Raw genomic sequence first — 21,812 nt, forward strand, 5'->3', positions numbered from 1 at the left:
AAATATATAATAAAGTAGGTTTAGATGGAACTGTTCTAGGAAAATACTCTCTGGAGCCTGCAAGTTAAGAGTGTTGTGCAAGGAAAATGCATCCAACGCAATAAAGAATACGGAGGGAATTTGTGATTGGGAGGGCAGATCCAATTCATAACATGTTAATTATAGCACTCTAGGTATATACATGTAACATGTCATTTCCACACTTCATTATGCTATAAAAATCACCATTTGGATTGGCATTAAGTAGAACTGCTTTCTGCTGCATCTTGTATGTCATAGTCATGTTCCCCGACCAAACACCTGATCTCAATACACAGCTGTTTTCTGAAAGCCTGTATTTAAGAAATGTGCTTCAAATGTGATTTGGAGGTTAAGAAATTATGTTTAGCACAAGCATTTCATCAACATGAACTTAAAGATTCTTTTTCATTATTATGCAAAGAAGTAGTGCAAAGAAGGTCCCATAAGGGCTTAAATTTGTTTTATTTTATTCTAGGACAAACTCAGAAAATTTTATTATTATTTTTTTAGCAAATTCTACCATGTAAATGTTAACATAAAAACATCTGTACATTTGCCATGATACACTTGAAGTGAAACAAATAAGATATAAATACAGATATGGATGTAACATGACAAAGCGCAAAAAATTAAAAGAAAATAAAACAACCAACCCAAAATCAAAATTAAATACATGCGCAATGAACACTGCCGAGAAACTTTTTTCTGATAGCTGACTGGTTTGATAAGCTTTGTCACCCTGCCCTTCCCATTTATAACATTATTATTGTTAGCAAACGTTTTCTGCATTCTACAAATATTTCTTTGTTGTCCTTTAATGTGAACCATTACACTTGATAAATAAAGGAGTTGAGAGGGTGATAGAAAGATTTATGTGACAAGGTTCATGGTACATTACATATACAGATTACTGAGAGCTAACATGAGGCGATAGAAAAGTTTTGTGTTGTATTGTAAATCCAGCAAGCACACATGGTGTACCTTTTCCAAAAGAAAGCCACATGCCTCCAATAATTCAACACTATATGAAGGAATGGACAGGATTTAGATGGTGAAAGGGATTGCACAGATTTATGTGCCTGCCCTGAATACACTGATGTGCCCTGTGAAAACAGAAGTATCCCCATCTAAGCAAATCAGTATTAGGCAAGTTGATTTGTGTGAATTTTCTGATATAATGGCCTGAAAAGGGAAAGAGAATGGATCAATGGAGAAGACCCGGATGGAAATCACATCGTTTTTTCTCAAAATGTTAAAGCCCTGTCTAAGAAGGCAGCAAGAGACAAAGCAACTGAGCACACTTGGACCATGCTGGGGAAAGAGGGAGCCCTCTCTATTCTGGCTCTTGCGTTTTGTGTGCCAGCAACATGCAGATTTACTTCCATCAGCATGGACAGAGTAGTAGCTAAAGAATCCTTTTGCCCGGAGCATTTAAATACATCTTACATTCCCCAGTTGAACAGCTTTAAAAGAAAGCAAATTGTTGCAGATTAAGCTAGCCCTTTGAGCACTGCCAAAAATAATCAAGGTACGTGTATGATCATCTCAAGATGGAAATAATTTGATCGGATACGTTAGGCATAGAAAACCCATTATAAATAATTCAGGCTGACTGGGATGAGGAAGAGGAGGCTGTCCTCCTGGAGGACTCCTGATCCATGAAGGTGAAAATTAAGAGACCAAGTGTCACACTAAGGAACATTGTTGACAAATGAAAGAAGTCCTTTATTAAGGAAGGAAGGCCTGGTTATCTGAGTTGCAGCTCCGGGAAGCCAATCAGAACTTTGGAAAGAACATTTTCTCACGGAACATTGAAGCAGCAGAAATAGAAATTCACACATATCTCCTAGGAGACACTTTTCTCTGACAGCAAAGTTAGGTCTTGACCAGTATACAGGCAATTACAGTGCATATCGTCTCAATGCACACTAACAAGAGATCTTATTGTCACAGAAGGAATACCATAAATACTGTAACAAAACAGAGCTCTGTTAAAACAAAGAAACAAAACATTAAGCTGTGTCAGGTAGGTTAGAGCCAATATTAAAGAGTAGTTTGCGATTTGAAACATTTTGAAAAAAAAATTGTTGAAATGCACTGAGAAGAAATGGTAAACCCAGTTGTCCACGCAGAGGCATCTCTTGAATCGGTTCTACAAAACTAACCACATTGCCCTGTATAGATTGTACTGTTGCATATTTCCTTGGGATTTCTTCAATTTTCATAACCTTTGCCGCACTGGTGATTGTTATTGGGTTTTTTCTAGTTTTAAAAAAACAACTAGTTGAAGGGCTTGATTTTATAGCCTGTATAGCTTCTTAAAACAAATGCAAATTCATTCCAACTTTTAAGCTCAATTTTAAAACGATGCTTGAGAAATTGGGGAAACTAGAATAGCAAGTTAAAAGTGTGACTGTAATACAAATATAGTCTAATATAAATTCAAGCTCTCCATCAATATCAAAGGAATCTGTTTGATAAAATACGAACGTGTTATGCATCTCTGGGACTACTTTAGATCTTAGCAGAGACAGTATGTTAACTGCAATGCATTTAACCACAGTACACTATTACCTTGTTTTTAATGAAAACTGCAATCCAGGCCTTGCTTCCCTTATGTTCAATTCCAAGAATCTTCTACAATAAAAAGCTTTAAAAGGACTAAAAATACTGATTGCAATAAATATTTGCATGGCCTCCACCAGCAGATGGAGCGTGCTGATGAGGGGAGGGTTTCTGAGAGGCACAGCTGATTGTTTCTATGTCTACACATATGTCCAAAGAGCTCCATTAACTGTGTGTAGAAACATCTGAGGATGAGCTGCTGTTGCTATTGGTCGTCTGTGCTCTCTTTATATACAAATTCAAGAGCTTCATCTGAAAAAGGGCAAAGAAGAGAAATGTTCACAATTTTTTAGTTCTTTCATTTCGTTTCAGAGCAGGACATTGTTAATTTTTACTATTTGTTTACTACCACAATCGAGGGAGCACTCATCGAAATTGCTCTCTTCAAAAAGAGAAATTGTGCATTGTTCATGCATGTAGAATAGTATCAGTATTATTTGGGTGGATGGAATTGCACACTTGATAAAAATTGTAAAATTATTTTGCAATATTTTTATTGTATATCTCTATCTATCTATCTATTTATTTTTTTATTTATTTATTCGATTTTTATGCTGCCCTCCTCCTTAGACTCAGGGCGGCTTACAACATGTTAGCAATAGCACTTTTTTAACAGAGCAAGGCTATTGCCCCCACAATCCGGGTCCTCATTTTACCCACCTCGGAAGGATGGAAGGCTGAGTCAACCTTGAGCCGGTGATGAGATTTGAACCGCTGACCTTCAGATCTACAAGTCAGCTTCAGTGGCCTGCAGTACAGCACTCTACCTGCTGCGCCACCCCGGCTCATCATCATCATCAGGATTGAGAAGTCTTACTTTTAGTCTTGGAGGCATGGTCCTTCCCCTTCTCCTTGGCCACAGCAGGCTCGTTCATTTTTGTTTGAGACTGCGACATATCAGGAGTGATTTTAATGAGAGAAAAATTCTCTGAAGGAATTGTCTCACACGATTCAACCAGAACATAGACAAAATGGCGGTGTGAATGTGCCCGCGAGCCCTTTAGAAGCTCTGATATGTCTATGATCTTATGGCCTCCCAATTGCTAGTCTGTGTCTAGTCAGGGAGGATGGCCTGTGGAATTGTAGTCATAGCAACGCCCCAGAAATGGGTGTGTTGTCAGGCAGGCTTTGCAAATTCAAAATGGCAGGCACTGTGTGCACTTTGCCCCCATGAATGTCTGTCACTCGGAAACGCCCCCTATCTATCTATCTATCTATCTATCTATCTATCTATCTATCTATCTATCTATCTATCTATCCATCCATCCACATCCGTCTTGCCGTTACCAATAAGAAATCCATATGTAAGCTTCTACTGTTCATTTAAAGTTTAAATGAAGTTTAAAAATGGAAAGCTTGCCAGGCTGATCAAATCCAGATGCCTTTCATTGTTTTTTGTTTATGATACTCCTTATACTAAGAAAAATGTAACTGATACTGCACTCTACTGCATACAAAGAAAAGTGTAACTGATCCATCAGAGTCCCATTACAATTGTGTTCTCAGATTTCAGCACATATATTCTGAGGAAGGTGGTTTTTTACATAATGAGTGTCATAAGTAGATTCTGAATCAGGCTTACATAATCAAATACATAAGGAAAGGGGTACTTTCCTTCAAACTTTGGCACTCATCATGATGAGTTTTAATTTAGTTTTTAGTTAGTTTGAGGACCAGCAGACTTAACGCTTATGAGCATCACTGCAGCCAGCTCCTAGCTAACATCTATGGAAACAATGAGGCTGTTGGCATTCTGTGAAGATATGTTTTTCAAGGTGCCTAATGCCCATGCTGATTCTCAATTCTCTTTTTCATCTCTTCTGGCATACCAGGTATTATTTTGAATGTCCTGGGCACTGCAAAGGAATTTAGTCTCTTGCTATGGCTGGCATTGTTTTACAGGACAGTAAGAATGGGTAGTCTTCAAAGTTTGAAAAAAAAAACCCTTTGAGCTCTGTCTTATTTTGTCATCAGTAGAATCATATCAGTGCCCAAATTTCAAAATAGATGTCACAAATTGTTTAAATCCACTTAAAAGTTATTTGCACATCACTAATCCTACATTCTTAATTTGTTCAGCGCTATCTCTATTCAGCTTTAATGTTATTTTCAGTTGTTCTTATCATTGGATTCAAAATGAGTTTTTGTAGTAAGAAAAAAAGCAGGCATTTTTAAAGAATGCATATTGCGTTAGAGAGTACTAATATACCGCATTTTTTGCAGTATAAGATGAACCGGAGTATAAGACACACCTCAGTTTTGGGGGAGGAAAACAAGGAAAAAAGGCCTCTGCCTCCCAGCAATTTGACAAACAGCAAACAGCACAGATAATATACACTGTTTACGGTGTGAGTTCTATGCATGTGTGCCTGACCCATAGAAATAGCAAAGAATTGAAGAAATATACATTATGGCAGTATATTAATTCCAGAAAGTTTTCTTAAATGTAATCATACTAACTCTACTCCAAACATGATAAGTGAGGGTTTAACTCAGCTGCCTTATCTTAATATTGAAATAGGACACTGTTACATTTCAGATTATACTTTTACAGATCTTTAAAATTGTTGTGGCTTTCTGGAAGTATTCTCTGCTATTTAAAAGAAGATACAATAGCACTGGGCCTCTTTAGATCAAGCATTTATTTAAAAAAGCGTCTTCATTTTGTTAAGTTAATAATAAAGCAGCCTTTAAAAAATAAGTCTAATAATTTGAGCATTCTATAGGCATTTAGTTATTGATTTACCTCCTTGCAGCAAAAAGCAAACAGCCAGTTTCAGCATGGTATTATCCCTCCAATGATTTGTCTCCCCTGCAGCTTAAGTTTCACTTTCATCTTAGCTCATGGGCTTGCTGGCTACTTCAATCGATCAGCTGAGTGTTGGGAGGCAGATCATTGGCTTGTGCTAAGCAGGCTCTGCTGCTGTTTGCTGTGCAGGAGATAAATTGCTAGCAGGCAGAGACCAAAAAGTGGGGGTGGGTGGGAGGGACTACATTTGGTATATATGACGCACCCAAATTTTCACCGTCTTCTGGGGGCTAAAAAGGTGTGTCTTATACGCCAAAAATATGGCATCTTATTTTAAATTTTGTCTTATACTCTGAAAAGTATGGCATGCAGAAAACATTCTTCTAATTTTAATTAAATGAACAAATAATGAAGAAACTTTGATTTTCTGTATATTTTCTCTCGGATAAAATAATCTTTCTGCATGGGTAAATATTTCAGTGTGGGCTCATTCAAACAGCTAGTATTTGGCTTCTTTAAAATCCTGACAAGTGCTAGATTATATATATTGGAATATATAGGATGAAAATAGATACTCTTAATTATCTATTAATAACTTTCTAAATTTTTTTTGAAAGAACACAAAAAGAACCCAATTGATAAAAACAGCAAAATGACCAGTCTGGATAAAAGTTGCCTTGTTCCATAATTATTTGGATACTCTCTGGTCTTTTATTTTTTGCAGCATTTCATTACCAAATTAGGTAAGATCTTCAGAGCACTTCAGTTTATAAATCCAAATATGATCAAGACATTTTTTAAAAAAAATATCAAAATAAATTTAGATAATATATAAGACATTTGGAACTGGAATATAAAAGTTAATGGTTTCAGGTTTTAAGAACTGCCAAATATACTTCCTATGATTTAAAAATGAGTTAAATAAACTTTTTTCCAGTTTGGTTCCCCAAGTATTCCTTGCTATTTTAAATAGGTCACAGTGCTCTATAAGTAAATTTGTCAAAAGTGTGACAAACTGTAGTCACTTGTTATGAATACTGTTTGAAGCAGTGGTGCACATACCTTGCTTCCAGTCAATTGTGCAAGATAAGGCTTCAGTTCTTCGCCAATCACTGAATAGATGGCCACGAGGCAAAACACACTGGCTTTACGAACACTGCTTTCGGTGTTGTCATAACCCTAGATGCAAGACACACATCAATTTTATGAGAATCAAAAACACGTTTCTTTCAGTTTTAGAAACTCAAAGGGTGAATGAGATGGATACATGGCATTCCCCACCCACCCCTGCACACTGAAGAAGACATATTAAATATAATCCTCCTCAAAACTGTTGTCATTAGATTTATGCCTGAACAAAGCTAATGATTCAAAGTCATTCATCAGTTCAGTCCAAAATGCAGATCTAATTCAGCACTATTTGGGAAAGAAGTTTATCTGGAATCTTATCTGTAATTATTAAATGATCCATTGCTAGCGATAGGCAAATGTTTCCAAGTTACCATATAGGTTGCTAGCCTGCTTTAATGTTGTAATAAGACTACTTCAGCTTCAACCGCAACAACACAAGAGCATGCAACAGATTCAAACTTAATACGAACCGCTCCAAACTTGACTGTAAAAAATATGATTTCAACAATTGAGTTATCGAAGCGTGGAACTCATTGCCGGACTCAATTGTGTCAACCCCTAACCCCCAACATTTCTCCCTTAGACTCTCCACGATTGACCTCTCCAGGTTCCTAAGAGGCCAGTAAGGGGCGTACATAAGTGCACTGGTGTGCCTTTCGTCCCCTGTCCAATTGTCTTTCTTTTCTTTCACCTATCATATATATTCTCTTCCTTTCATATATCCTCTCCTCTAAGTTCACTTTTACCCTTACATATATTACCACATGTCTATTTTTCTTCCTATGTATTTGTGTATTGGACAAATGAATAAATAAATAAATAAAATAAAGATGCAGGAACTGTGGTATGGGAGAAGAAGAAATCACAATATGTAGATCTGTTGATAGAGAGACTGCTCTATCAAATAAAATACAGCACATAAACACCACACGTAACCTGTCCCATTGTTTGGTTTTATGCAGCCCTCTAGTCTAATTTTATACAACTGTTACAATGAACCAGCTCAGGTCCCTGGTAAAATTATCTACCTTTCCTTGACAGTCTGTGCGGAGAGAAAATAATTTTTGAAATGAATAGAATATAGTAACCTCTTTTTTTAAAAAAAAAACAATTACATGTGGCTTGGTTCATGACAGATTTTATGTGGTAATATGACAGAAAGTAATTTGTCCACAACTGGCTATTCCTCCAGCTGAAGCAGAGCTTCACCAAAAGGCATCTGACTTGTACATAGCCCTTAAATAATAATTGTAAAAATATTCTATGAAATCACTCAGATAGTAATAAACAGAATGAGGCATGCTGAGCTTATGGTTTACTTATGCCTTGGGCTCAGAGTGACCTCTGTTGGGAAAAGGATTTTCAGCCCATACGTTTAGTTTCCCCCCCAACTCTTATCTGATATTAAGGACAGCCCTTGCTGGGAAACAGGATTCATAAGGCAAAATCAGATTAGCTTTCCTTTTTGCAAATGAAGCAGAAGGTTAAATACTGAAGCCATGTTTTACATTTCTAGACACCTGAATGCATAATATCCTATTCCAGTTTGACAAGATGACTTGCTGCCCTAACTTACACAACTCCATGTTTCTTACCTAGTTTTTATGTTTTTTTTTAATTAATTCCATGAACTATGACAAATCAACTGAAAAGGGAGAGAAAGAATAATCATGCTGGTCACATAGCTGAAGTGCAAACCATTTGTCATCCTCGTGGCCTTGGTTTGACTTTAATCTCTGCTAAAGGACTTAGTAAAAAGCATTTTTTTTAAAGTTCAGGTGCTGCTCCTCCCCTCCTGCAAGCTGATTTACCCAGAGGGAATGCTTTATCTTCTGCTTTATTTTGCTGTTTGGCAAAGCAAAATAAAGCGAGTCTGCAGAGAGGGGCGGCATACAAATCTAAATAATAAATAAATAAATAAAATTGCATTTCAACAATATTAATAATAATTAATAATAATTTATTAGATTTGTATGCTGCCCCTCTCCGAAGACTCTTGACCTTCCAACAACCATACAGTGTATTGTATGTATTCCATTTATATCCTGCCTTTCTCCAAGGAATTTAGAGCAATCTGCCCATCCAATCTTTTTGTCAATCCACTGAATGAACCAAGCCTTCGAGGTTAGGGGAAGGTAATGTTCATTTAAAAAAAAAAACACCACCCATAATCTTCCAGAAAAATAGCATCCAATAAACAGGCAGTTGGTACTGTAATCCACAATTCAGAAGACAGGAAAAACACACTTAAACCCCCGCACACACACACAACATATAGTACACACATACATACAGAGAAAATGCACGACACACATGCTCACACACAGAGAGAGAAAACATTTCTGCCAAACACCCTCCCATCCTTGAAATAACTGAGAAATCTCACATTTATATCACTTTCCTTTCCACACTCTTTACAAGCACAAACAGTGCTAAGCTGTTCTTTGCTAACACACTTGATATAGACATTATAGGTAATGCTTTACTTACGATCAAAACTGACCCAAAACCTATGTTGCTAAGACAGCTGTTAAGTGAGTTTTGCTCCATTTTGTGACTTTTCTTGCCACCGTTATTAAGTGAATCACTGCAGTTGCCAAGTTGGTAACACGGTTGTTAAGTGAATCTGGCTTCCCCATTGACTCTACTTATCAGAAGGTCTCAAAAGATGATCGCATGATCACGGACACTGCAACTGCACGAATCCCAGCGACCAGTTAGGTCCCACAGAGTGGGTCTTCTCCGGGTCCCGTCAACTAAACAATGCCGCTTGGCGGGACCCAGGGGAAGAGTCTTCTCTGTGGCGGCTGCGGCCCTCTGGAACCAACTCCCCCCAGGGATTAGAATTGCCCCCACCCTCCTTGCCTTTCGTAAGCTCCTTAAAACCCACCTCTGCCGCCAGGCATGGGGGAATTGAGATACCCTTTCCCCCTAGGCCTTTACAATTTTATGCATGGTGTGTCTGTATGTATGTTTGGTTTTTTATTATGATGGGTTTTAATTGTTTTTAGTATTGGATTATTGTTATACGCTGTCTTATTATTGCTGTTAGCCGCCCCGAGTCTCCGGAGAGGGGCAGCATACAAATCCAATAAATAGATAGATAGATAGATAGATAGATAGATAGATAGATAGATAGATAGATAGATAGATAGATGACAAATGCCAAGTGCCTGAACTTTGATCACATGACCAAGGGGATACTGCAGCAGTCATACATAAGTATGAAAAACAATCACTGTAACTTTGAACAGTCACTAAATAAGTGGTTATTATGTCAACGATTGCCTGTAGTTTCACAAGTATTTTGACCCATGCTGTGTAAGGCTTTAAAAGTAGTAGTGCTATACGATGGGTTTTTTTTTTAAAAAAGCCACTGAACACAGACATTTTATAAATGAAACCAACAAACAGAGATGACATCTGATCTCCAACTTTATTCCATTCTTTGAAAAGCCTTTTGAGAGACCAGAATTCCCTTTGGCCATTTTGACAAACACTGCACAATCTAACATTGTCAATTCTAAGTATGAAGAACTTTGATGAGAAGGATATCAGAAGAAGCCGGATATTGAAAAATATTGTAAGAACATATGACTTAGGCTTCTTTAGATGCTGTATGCTAAAACAATGGACAAGAACAACAACAACAACAATAAAAAGGCCTGGCTTAATTTCATTATTAACTTTAGTTTGTATTATTTTTATTCCAGAATGCCTGAAAGATCCTTTTTTCCTCCAGCTGTCATTTCAGAGCTACTACAGAATCCGCTCAGCCCAGGAGATAGAAGAGAGAAAGAAGACAGAAGAACCTGTCCTTAAGCAAATTGGCTGAGAAGGAAACACTACAATAAATCAAGTGAGATATTTCGACCTTCAATTAGCTTGTGAGAGGCAAGAATGACAATGTGTGCAAATAAAGGACTTATTCGGAGACTGATCAACGATGACTATGTTCTCAGAGTTTATATTAACTTTACCGTCCACTGTTTCAAGCCTTTTACTGGAGAGGTGATTCATAAGCTTTCAGTTAAAAGCAGAGAGAAACCTATCAGATGCTAAGATTGATTGTAAAAAGCCTTATGCCTCAGAGGAAGGGGGGGAAGAGAGGGAGAAGCATACTCCAAGAAATTTACTTGAACACTGTCAGAGGATTAGAGTTTACTTAATCTGTCTGTAACCCTTTAGCAGAAACTGACCTTTCCTCATCAAACAACTAGGGAGGTTCAGAATGACTCTTCTGATTGTACTTTCCAGTTTTCAAAATGAATTTCTCTAAATAAACAAAAACTTGGACTGAATGAAGTATTTAGTAAAGCTGGTAAAGGAAACTCAACCATGCTCCGATAGCTGTCTGTCTGAAAATTTATTTATTTTATTTATTTATTGGATTTGTATGCCGCCCCTCTCCGTAGAAAAAAAAACCAAGAAAGAGTTGGTCTTACTGGTTGCCACATCTAAAGGCTATTAAAGCAGCAATGGGAAAGAAGCAGAGAGACTGTTTCAATAAACAGTTTTTAAATTTAGAACAAGGATGAGTGTAGGAGGATTGGATAGGAATCCTCCCCTGGTCCTGAAGTCTATGGAAATTCTCAGTCCTCCAGGTCACGGATATTTTATTTTATTTATTTTATTCGACTTCTATGCCACCCAATTCCAAAGGACTCAGTTATCCATGGTTGTTTTTCCCCCAAGACGTTTTGCTTCTCATCCAAGAAGCTTCTTGGATGAGAAGCGAAACATCTTCAAAGAAAAACAAGAAAGTCCAGTTGTCTCTTGAACAAACATCTTTGAGCTTGGTCCTTGATGCCACCCAATTTTTTCTGCGCAAAGATTTCTTCAAAAAAAAAGAAGAAAAAAAAGCATGGTTTTTCAAACCAAGAGAAATTGCCTGTGCAGCTCAAGAAAGGATGCAGGTGGATCAAAGCTGATTCCACTGACATATGTTTCTACCATCTCTGTCCCCCAACTTGCTTTTCCACTCAACAAGATGCAACATGGCTGGCAATGATAGAAAGAGCGGTGGTGGCTCTGGGTGGACTCAAGGTTGAAACAGTTCCTTCGGCCAAAGATTTCTCATTTACAATGAAAATGCTTTACATTCTAATTTCCTATTATTATTTCAATCAATTTAGCAAGTCTTATAATATGCGAGACTTCAACATAATATAAATAAAAATGACACTTGTTGCTTGGAGCAACTGAACAATTCCATGCGTAGATGCATACCTGCAACAATCCAGGGATGATGTCTTGTAGGAGCTGATGCAATGACTCCTTTGAGATTCTTTCAATAACTTTAGTTTGCATTTTAATAGCAGCCAGATTAATTGGATAGTCAGCTGTTTGAATGATGGGACAAAGCACTTTGATACACTGCTCTGGATGAATGGAACTAGCTAGAGTGGAAGCAGCTTCTTCAGCAGCTCTCACAACCTATAGTGAGAAAGACAAGCATGGCGAATTATCAAAGTTATAGCATAATAACAATAAGTTATAATAACTGGTACAAACATATTATAAGGAAGAAAATATAGTTTGGCTACTGTACAGTCATGAGAATGAAGGATGCTCCTCGAAGGATAAAATTAAGCACAAAACATAGAATATAGATAATGTTAACCTATTTTGATAATTCTGCATTGTAAAATTATAAAATAAAAAATTGGAAAGATACAGTTAGCTCATCAAGTCAACTTTGTTATCAGTACATCTCTATCCTGCTTCACGATGGCCAGCAAAGGGAAATTCTACTGTTTAGATGGTCCTAGCAGGAAAGTTATTTTTGTGTCTTAATTTACACTTGAATGTAACTTCCTGTAATTTAATCACTATTCCATGTCCTGCACTTTGGAACAAAGAAGAACAAGTCAGGATTCTCTTCTGAGCTCTTAGGTACCTGAAGAATGCTACTGCATCCTCCTTCCAGTTGACTTTTTGAAAAACTAAGGATTCTATCCTAGAATTTACGTTCCCAATGCCCTGATCATTCTGATCCTTTTTTTTGATAGTTTCAGGTTGTATGAATCCATATTAAGCCTGGTATTCTGACATGGAAACACTGTTCAAGGTAAGATCTTGACCAATGCAGAATAAAATAGAACAGTCACTCTTCTGAATATGATTTCTAGACATACACATCAGAGAAATGGTTAATTCTTAAATGGATCTCAAAATGTTTGGAAGAGAATATATTGAATTGAAATTTTAGTATATTTCCTTTTAGCTCAATACAAGTCGAAGTGAAAGCTCACAATCCATGAGTATTTAAATAAAACAAGACAAAGCAGGGGATTGGTTTTCATTTCTTTCCTAGAATAATAACCCAAATTAGAGTAAACATTTTTTTTTAAAAAAAACCTAGCCTTTGGCCAGACAAACAATATCTATTCTGGGTCCAAGGTTATGCCCTTATTTCCTTGCCTTCATTACTACAACATAATAGAATAGTAGAATGGACAGCCTATGCTAGAAAGATATTGAATCTAAGACTTCCTTAAGAAATGGAAATCCTTTTAAAATGAGAACAAAAAAGAATTGTCCTGCTAAGGAAACGCAAGCAAATAAAAACACAAAAAAGTGTTATGTTGCTAATAATACACAATAAAAATATTTAAATATGTCAAAAGAAAGAAAATATAAAAGGAGGCAGTTGGATGACAATAAAAGAAAAAGAACAATAAAAGAGGACAAGCATTGTTTTCAATGCAAAAGATAAAGGACAGCACTAATGCTAATTTAGTTATTTATAGGAAATCAGTCCAAAGATTTGAGACAAAATGTGTTAAATAAAGTTGTAGGAAAACAAGCAAATAAGAGTCCTGATGGCATCCACACAAGAGTTATTAAAGCAAGATTATTTTAAAAGGCAGAACTTTACAACATTTTTACAGTCAGCTGCTTTGAGTATTGAAAAGTATATGATAATACTGTAAAAGAGGTGTCAGAGATCCAGGAAATTACAGGCTAATTTATAAATTCTGGATTAACTATAAAAACCTTTCTTAAATTAAAAAAAAATTAAGCTAAGAGAATGAAAAATATTTTTGAAGAGGATTTCAGCACTGCTTCCTTAAATTAAAACGTGTCTTACTAAACTACTTTGAGAATATATAGACAGTCTGATTTATTAGACATTGTTCAAACCATTTTTAACAATTGCCATTAAAATGAATAGCATACTTATCAGTCATTAAAAGAGAGGCCCTTCTATCAGTGGATGGTTTATTTAAAGAAAGAGAGAAAGAAAGTACTATGGAATCTCTTAAATATTTCTATTGGAATCTGGCCTTTTCATTATTATAAATAAGTTGCTCCAGCGAGGACTATTCCATATATCTCTGAGCCTATACGGAATAGGATCCACCACTTCTATTGATAACAATGCACAACTTGGGTGCAAGAATTCTCTCACATTTAAGTTCCATAGTGAAATGAGTAAGATATGCCAGACTGACCATCTTCTTAGAAATAGGAGAAGATAAGCCTATAAAATCAACTTAGGGAAAAAAAGAGGACATTTTATTCTACACGTCTTTCAATTACCAATATTTAATGAACTTTTTCTTCTATTCAATGTACAAAGAACAAATATTCCTTCCTTCCTTTCTTCCTTCCTTCCCTCACCACTAACTGCAGGTGCAAAATGTCCATTAAAAATTTAACCAAAATAAAAGATGCTGGAGATGGGAAGCTTTTGCAATCACTGGCACAGATAATTCACAAAGAAAAGGGCAAGGGTACAAAGTCAAGGTGAGACAATAAGAATGCATAGTAGGGAGAAGCTTGCCAATAAAGGCACTCCTTAAGAACAAAATGTTTTGTCCAAGTGCTTTATCGCAAAATCTGTTACAACTGTTGCTAATTGTGGCTACACATGCACAGAAAGCTGTTGTATAAAGACTCCGATTCCAAGAAAACATAATAAAGACATGCTGATTTATTAAAAAGGATTAAATATTTCCTGACCTTTCACAACAGTTCTTATGCCTTTTGTTCCTATGTTGCTTTTTAACTGAGTAAGTCATTATGTGATTAAAACCACAATCCTGTAAACAGCTAAATGGATGTATAGTGCAGCTTATTTTATGATTCCTATTCTATGCCCAAAAGCGCTCTCTCTCTTTCTCTTGTTTTGTTACTGTATTTAAGTTTTCTCTATTCTATACAGAACTGCATATCCTTAACTCAATCCCCTTCAATTAGAAGATTACCATCCTGTAATGAACCTGGAGAGTCATAATGTAAACGTGCAAAAATGTACAGGACTAAAGCTAGTTTTTTTTTAAAAAAACAGTGTAAAATCTGGTGTGGGTTAAACATGAAGTATAAGCTATCAAAACAGACTGAATGTTTTCATATTCTTACTCAATAATATATGGAACTAATCAGAGCTATAGGTTAGGGATTCCATTAAAGTATGATTTATTTTTCTCTTCATTACTTTTAAACCTACTGGCTCATTATAGTGCTAATGGAATTAATAATACGGCATGACCTATAGACACGCTGATTCTTAAAGTATAGCATATAATATGGCACTCAAAATTACCTCTTTATGAGAATCTTTATGCGCTTCTAGGGTCTTCATGATAGTTAATTCCGCATAGTTCTTAAATCTTGCTGGTTGGTTTCTCAGAATTTCTCGCAAAACTCTCAGTGCCAAGGCTCGTATTGAATACTAAATTGAAAAAAAGTAACGTATCTTTATTTATTAAAATTTACATGCCTCCCATCTTATGAACAAGTGACACAGGGTGGCTTGAAGAAATCATTTTACACTTCAAAATCATTAATAGAAGGAATGCATTGCTTGCCTGGAATGGATACACATTTTATAAAATCAAATTTTTAAGTCAAGAATAAATTGACAAGGCTCAGAAAAGAACACTACAGTAAAATTGCATCACAGGCTCAAGTTCATTAGCAAAACTAAATCACATTCTTTGCTTGAGAACTAAGTAGTTGCTAATAAATATTGGGAGTTTTTATATTATGTCAATGTATAAAATAAGCCACCCACTGAACTGTGTATCAAAGAGAATAGCAAACAGATTTCTTTACATAACCATTTCTGATTCAGTCTCTTTTTGAAATACATTTAAAAATCCAAAAACTCAGTTAAATTTCATTTCTTTGTATCTTATTTAGTAATGAAGACCAATACTATATTATTAGTAACACAGGAAGCTAAAAGCAGCCCTGTTTTGCACAAATACATTTATTTTACATTACTTTTGGAGATAAGTATTATTTTTTTCATTCAGTCTTATGCCATGACAGTCCTACTCCTCCCTAGTCACCGGTATCTTTATCCAAGATCATCATTAGTGAGAATATTAAAATAACATATCTCAGATTATATAATTGTTGGGATAGGTTATTATATTAGAGCCATTTCAACCAGTAACTAGCTTCAACCTAGAAGCATATGGTCTAAGCTTCCTCAGACTGAACTTTGTTAAATATGTCCTTGTGCTTTGCAATTCCCAAGTTAACATTTGATTTCTCCCAATTTTAATCTTCAAACATCTAATAATAAGAAGTACTGATAAAAACAAATGGCAAAAAATAACAGGTTCAAATTTTATTACCTGCTTTCAGCAAGTTATTCCAAAAATACCTAACTTGCTATGAACATGGTTTTGGTTCTGTTTTAATTTATTTACTTATCAAATTTAGGTACCATCCATCTCATTCTCATTTTTGAGGGGCTCTGCCTTTTTTAAAAGGATGGGTAAGAAAACAGATTATAGTCATATAATATCAATGGGGTAGATGTTACTGTATATCTATCCTACAGCACAGCCGTACCCAACCTTTCAGGCTTTACAGACGAGTGATGGATGTGGTGGCAGGTGGATGGTTTCATGTGCACAAACTAGATCACCTGCTTGAGTAACCCAGTTCCTAACAGGCTGCAGACAGGTACTGGTCCATGGACCGGGGATTGGGAACCCCTGCTATAGCAGGAGAAGTTAATTAAGTGTTTATTTGATTGTAAGAAGGATGAAATAATTCAGTCTATATCCTCAACTGCAGAAAACTGAGTGGGTGAGTGGGAAATTGCTCACTGCCTCTGCTTGCTTTTGATGTGGTTTTCAGTTATCCAAAAGCCACCGAAAAGATACTATCGTGTTGCTTCATGTAAGAGCTTCAGAAGTGAAAGTACTGTATCTACCTCCTTACAAAAAAAGAGAGAAGAAACACGGTTTCTTCTTTAAATATTTCAAATACAAAAATTAAAATTTTGACACACATATGCAATCTCATAGCCACTGCAATGAGAATTCTGTTTATTCAAATGAAAAAATAGTTTAATTAAGCCACAAAAGTTTATATTTGCTCAGAATCACTGTGAGTCAGGAGGCAAACAAATTTTCATAAAATAACAACAATGATAATAATATAATAACTTTCAAAAATCTCTCAGCATGGGCATCCAGTTTGGGCACAACTAATTTATTAGCCTTTTAATTGACATGTTGATACCCCTACTGATGCCCCTATCCTGTCAGGTCCAGTTTTTGAGAGCATCTTGAGTGAAATACTGTGTGATGGGCCCTCTCAACTGGAGAGATGTCTGGTAGAGGAAGTGAGTGGCATAGCAACAGTATTCCAACATACATCACACATTTTAGGAATACAAATATCAAGTGTCACAGTATCAAAAGGATGCTCCTTTCGGAGAAACTGGAGGTGGGGTTAGATGACTAGATACCATATTTTTCTGTGTATAAGACGCACCTTTTTCCTCCCTAAAAGAGGCTGATAATTAGGGTGTATCATACTTCAAAAGTAGCTTTTTTTTCTCCCCAGCTCTAACTATCTGCTAACAATCTTCCCAGCTCTTGCCTTGCAGGCTCTTTCATTGTTTCTCTCTGCGAAGAATGTTTTCCAAGCCCTATTTTTTTGCAGGGTTTTTTCATTACTCTAACTTGCTCTGAGTAAGTTTCTTTCCAGCCCTAACCAGGTGCTAACAATGTTCCCAGCTCTTACCAGCTTGCAAGCTCTTTCATTGTTACTCTCTGCAAAGAATGTTTTCCAAGCCCTAAATCTTTGTAGTGTTTTTTCTATTGATAGAAACATAGAAACATAGAAGTCTGACGGCAGAAAAAGACCTCATCGTCCATCTAGTCTGCCTTATACTATTTTCTGTATTTTATCTTAGGATGGATATATGTTTATCCGAGGCATGTTTAAATTCAGTTACTGTGGATTTATCTACCACGTCTGCTGGAAGTTTGTTCCAAGGATCTACTACTCTTTCAGTAAAATAATATTTTCTCATGTTGCTTTTGATCTTTCCCCCAACTGATTTACTTGCTCAGACTGTTTCCGGGTGTTAATTATGTTCCCAGCTCTTACTGGCTTGCAAACTCTTTCATTGTTACTATCCCAGAATTTTAAAAAATTAAGCCCTTAACCAGGGGATAAAATAATGTGCTGAAGTTGACCAGACTAAGGATGCTAGCCAAATGAATACGTGGTAAGCAGATTCTTTTCTCTATTTTCCTTCCCCAAAACTAAGGTGCATCTTACATTCTGGTACGTATTATACTCCCAAAAATATGGTAATTAAAATGCTTGGCTTTTCTGAGACTGTGAAAGCCAGATAAAACTAAAGAAAACAGATAACACCATTTAAAGGTTAGCCCCATATGCTGCAGTGACAGTGCAGATGGCAAGTATCTATGAGGTATCACAGCAAGCATCATAGCTAAGTTATTATCTTACATCTTTATCTCCAAGTGTTTCAAGTAATAAAAGCAAAATTGTTTTAAAATGCTCCTCCCAAACTCCCAGATTATCTTCTCTTGTAATCTTCAATAACTCAAGAAGGGCTCCTTTCCGTTCTTCTACCCGCTCATTATGATTGGATAATTCTTTTAGAAGATCAGCCACCAAGTCAGAATGATCAATGGGTACTGAAAAGAAAGAAATGGGAAGGTAATTTCACAGCAAAGAAAATTAAGCAAGAACCTCAAACAGGTGATGGTAGGACACATTCATAACGAGCCTATAAACATAATTAATATGTCTCAAGTCCTTTAAGTACAAAGATTTTATCTATAATCTAAATACATTCAGTCTCTAACAATTGATTCTCAGTGTTACCACTTGTCACTATGTGCTCATAAAACAATTTTAGCAGGCAGGGGAGCCAGATGAAAACATATGAAGATTCTGTTCCCACGGTTTTTCCTTTAACCAGATATAGCTTTTAGTTCACAAAGAAATCATTTTTGGAGCTTGTCTTTTTCTTGACCTAAATGTGGAAGGCCACTTACAAAATGTCAGGGCTCAAGTCTCACCATTAGAATTGAAAGATCAGCCTGTGGCTACTGTACCACCTAGCTTAAAATCTTGCCCAGGAGTCAGATACTTTTACTTATTCCAGCAAGGCTGATTAAGAAATGGTGTATACTGGATTCGAGAAGCTAGTGTCAGTATGATATTCTGTAACTGCTTAACAAAAGGCAGCAATAAGGCAGCAATATGTTCAATACTGAATGTTAAGGCAGCAATAAGTTCAATACTGATTTTTTTTAAAAAAAATGAAAACCAACCATCCCGAAGCTGATCCATATCATCATCAAATACGGCTTCCTTAAGAGCAGTTTTATCATAGGCGCTGATAGTATCAGAGTAGGGGTAAGGATTGTACTCTCGAGCTCGGGGTCCAGAAAAGGCACGTGGGGGCTGGGTGTTGAGTAGGGAAGTCTTGTTATCAAGAGCCATCCTTCCTCCTTCTACCACATCACTGCTTCCACGCATATCAGTGGCTGGTGAGGCTATGCCATCATCTCTGGAAACCTGTAGCAATTGATCAAAGAAAGACAACTTTACTGGGACCAATTTCCATTAAATTAGAAAGGGCAATTCTATTGTTACTCTGATAGGTTACACTGCGAACAATAGTCCTTTCTCACTTTAAATCTGATTAATAGAGCTAAATAAATTAGAACTTTGTTTGCACCAAGCCCTAATTTCAAACTGGCGGTTTCTAAATACAGGTTTTCTTTATCAACTGCAGCCATTCTAAAAAGTTGTTAATCTTTCTCTCTGCGGCTACTAAATAATATTGAACAAGAATTGGATTTATTGCCAATGTTGAGGAGAGGAAGAAAATTATAAAAATTTTGAATCTGACATATGATAATTGGAATAACTTCAATTTGTACCGTTAATTTCATTCACTTAGGTACCTCTGTGCATAAATTCAACTGCTTCATTTTGGTACCAGAAAATTTATCTGTGAACAAATATTTGAAATAGTTCCAAGGCAATCTCCTATATAAAAATACATACCTCCTTTCCTTTCTTCCCCCACTTTTTCAGAGCACAGAACTACTATATATCAAGCATTTGATTATAGTAAAAAGAATTATATTAGATCATATAATATATATATATAATATAATATTATAATATAATAAATATAATAAATATAATATAATAAATAATATAATATAATATAATATAATATAATATAATATAATATAATATAATATAATATAATATAATATAATATAATATAATATAATATAATATAATATAATATAATATAATATAAATAAAATGAGGACCCGGATTGTGAGGGCAATATGCTGGCTCTGTTAAGAAGTGCTATTGCTAACATGTTGTAAGCCGCCCTACTACAGTCTAAGGAGAAGGGCGGCATAATTGAATGAATGAATGAATGAATGAATGAATGAATGAATGAATGAATGAATAAATAAATATCATTTTACAATTCAGTACAAAAAGTGTATATATTTTAGTTTTATAAGAGAAAATTTTGATTTTCTCCATCATGTTCTCCATTGCAGGAGTTAAAGGAAACAGTTATATTCTTTTTAAATGAAACAATACTGTATATATACTACATACAGCATATGTGTACATCAGCATATCTCAAACTGATGCTCCTAAAATGGGTTATTACTACAGAATCTAGCATTCTGTCAGGCAGAATAATCAAGACTACAAGTTACCATATTTTTCCCACTATAAGACGCACCCACCCCCAAAAGTGGGTGGAAATGTATGTGCATCTTATAGAGCAAATATTGTGGCAGGGGTTTGGTGTTGCCGCGGCATTTGTTGCTGCCCCCTGTCACCACTACCACCGCCTGTCATTGCTGCTGCCATTCGCTGCTGTGGAATGCTGGAACCTTCACTGCTGAGCAGCTGATCAGTGGTTGAATTGGTCTCATAGAATACCACTGATCAGCTATTCTAGGCGGTGGGGATTGCCGCCGCCTATTGCTGTCAGCGCAGATCACCGGCACCAATCTTCGTCACTAATTGCTCTTAATCCCCACTGCCGAATTGCGGTGAACCCCACTGCCTAGAACAGCTGATTGGTGATGGAGGCCAATCCCACTGCCAATCAGCTACTCAGCAGCAAAGACTCCAGTGTTCCCCAGCGGCAATAGCAACTCGTCTCAATTGAACGGTAGTGGGCACAACAGTGTGGAGCCCTGACAAACTACGTGCCAAGGCTGTTTGCTTCAAGGATGCTAGCCAGATGAATACCGAATGGATGGTGGGAGGCAGAGGCAGATTCCCCACCCCCTTGTTTTCCGACCCTAAAGCTAATGTGCTTCTTATGGTCCAGTGCATCTTTCAATGCAGTTAAGCCAATTTATTGCTCAAAGCTATACATGAGAATCTAATCAATTATGGTCAGCATTAAACTGGTGCTAGAAAGGAGTTAACAGAATTCAAGGGGAGCTGAGCATGGCTCGCTTATGGGAATATGATTCCAGGCAGATTCCTCTTTTGACTCTGCCCCCGGCCTCTTCTTCTCCTACAAAGTCCAGCAGACTTGGTCAAACTATTATATATTTAAAATGTCCAGTTGATGAACTCAATCACCCATGTGTTGTTTGCTTGAAATTGAACAATGTAGGAGATGTTAAAAACAGCAAAATATTTTATTTCAATATTAATGATCACTGCTCTCAATATGTCACACAAAAATTACATATTCTTTCAATGTCTACTTACAATATCACTGTCCTTCTTTCCATCACGTTTGATTGGCTCATTTAGATCCTCTTGGCTACGAAAACTAAATTTTTCTATAGCCTCTGTGACTCCACGAAGAGAACTATAAATTTCATCAGAATTTAGGTTTTCGGTGTCATAATCCAGCATGCTGAAGAACGAACATAGATGGAACGTTAAAATTAAAGAATGGCTTCGAGATTGAATTAAGACATTTTCTCATTTGGAAAGACAAAAATTTGAAATCCAGTTTTAAAATATGTAATTTTCA

General features: G+C 36.3%; 1 protein-coding gene across 1 annotated transcript in view; it reads right to left on the reverse strand.

Annotated features, from left to right (window-relative positions):
* Window positions 1-464: 464 nt before the first annotated feature.
* The window catches only part of CLASP1 (cytoplasmic linker associated protein 1), a 273,270-nt gene continuing 251,922 nt past the window's right edge, over window positions 465-21,812 (reverse strand). Inside the window, exons 32-38 of the mRNA XM_070730165.1 lie at window positions 21,542-21,692; window positions 19,096-19,342; window positions 18,263-18,453; window positions 15,078-15,206; window positions 11,756-11,962; window positions 6,458-6,574; window positions 465-2,898 (exon numbers count right to left, since the gene is read on the reverse strand). Coding sequence (XP_070586266.1) covers window positions 2,812-2,898; window positions 6,458-6,574; window positions 11,756-11,962; window positions 15,078-15,206; window positions 18,263-18,453; window positions 19,096-19,342; window positions 21,542-21,692 — 1,129 coding nt within the window. The 3' untranslated portion in view covers window positions 465-2,811. The remainder of the gene's footprint in view (window positions 2,899-6,457; window positions 6,575-11,755; window positions 11,963-15,077; window positions 15,207-18,262; window positions 18,454-19,095; window positions 19,343-21,541; window positions 21,693-21,812) is intronic.

Source organism: Erythrolamprus reginae, chromosome 1 (assembly GCF_031021105.1).
Source record: "Erythrolamprus reginae isolate rEryReg1 chromosome 1, rEryReg1.hap1, whole genome shotgun sequence".
In the NCBI taxonomy this organism is placed as follows: domain Eukaryota; kingdom Metazoa; phylum Chordata; class Lepidosauria; order Squamata; family Dipsadidae; genus Erythrolamprus; species Erythrolamprus reginae.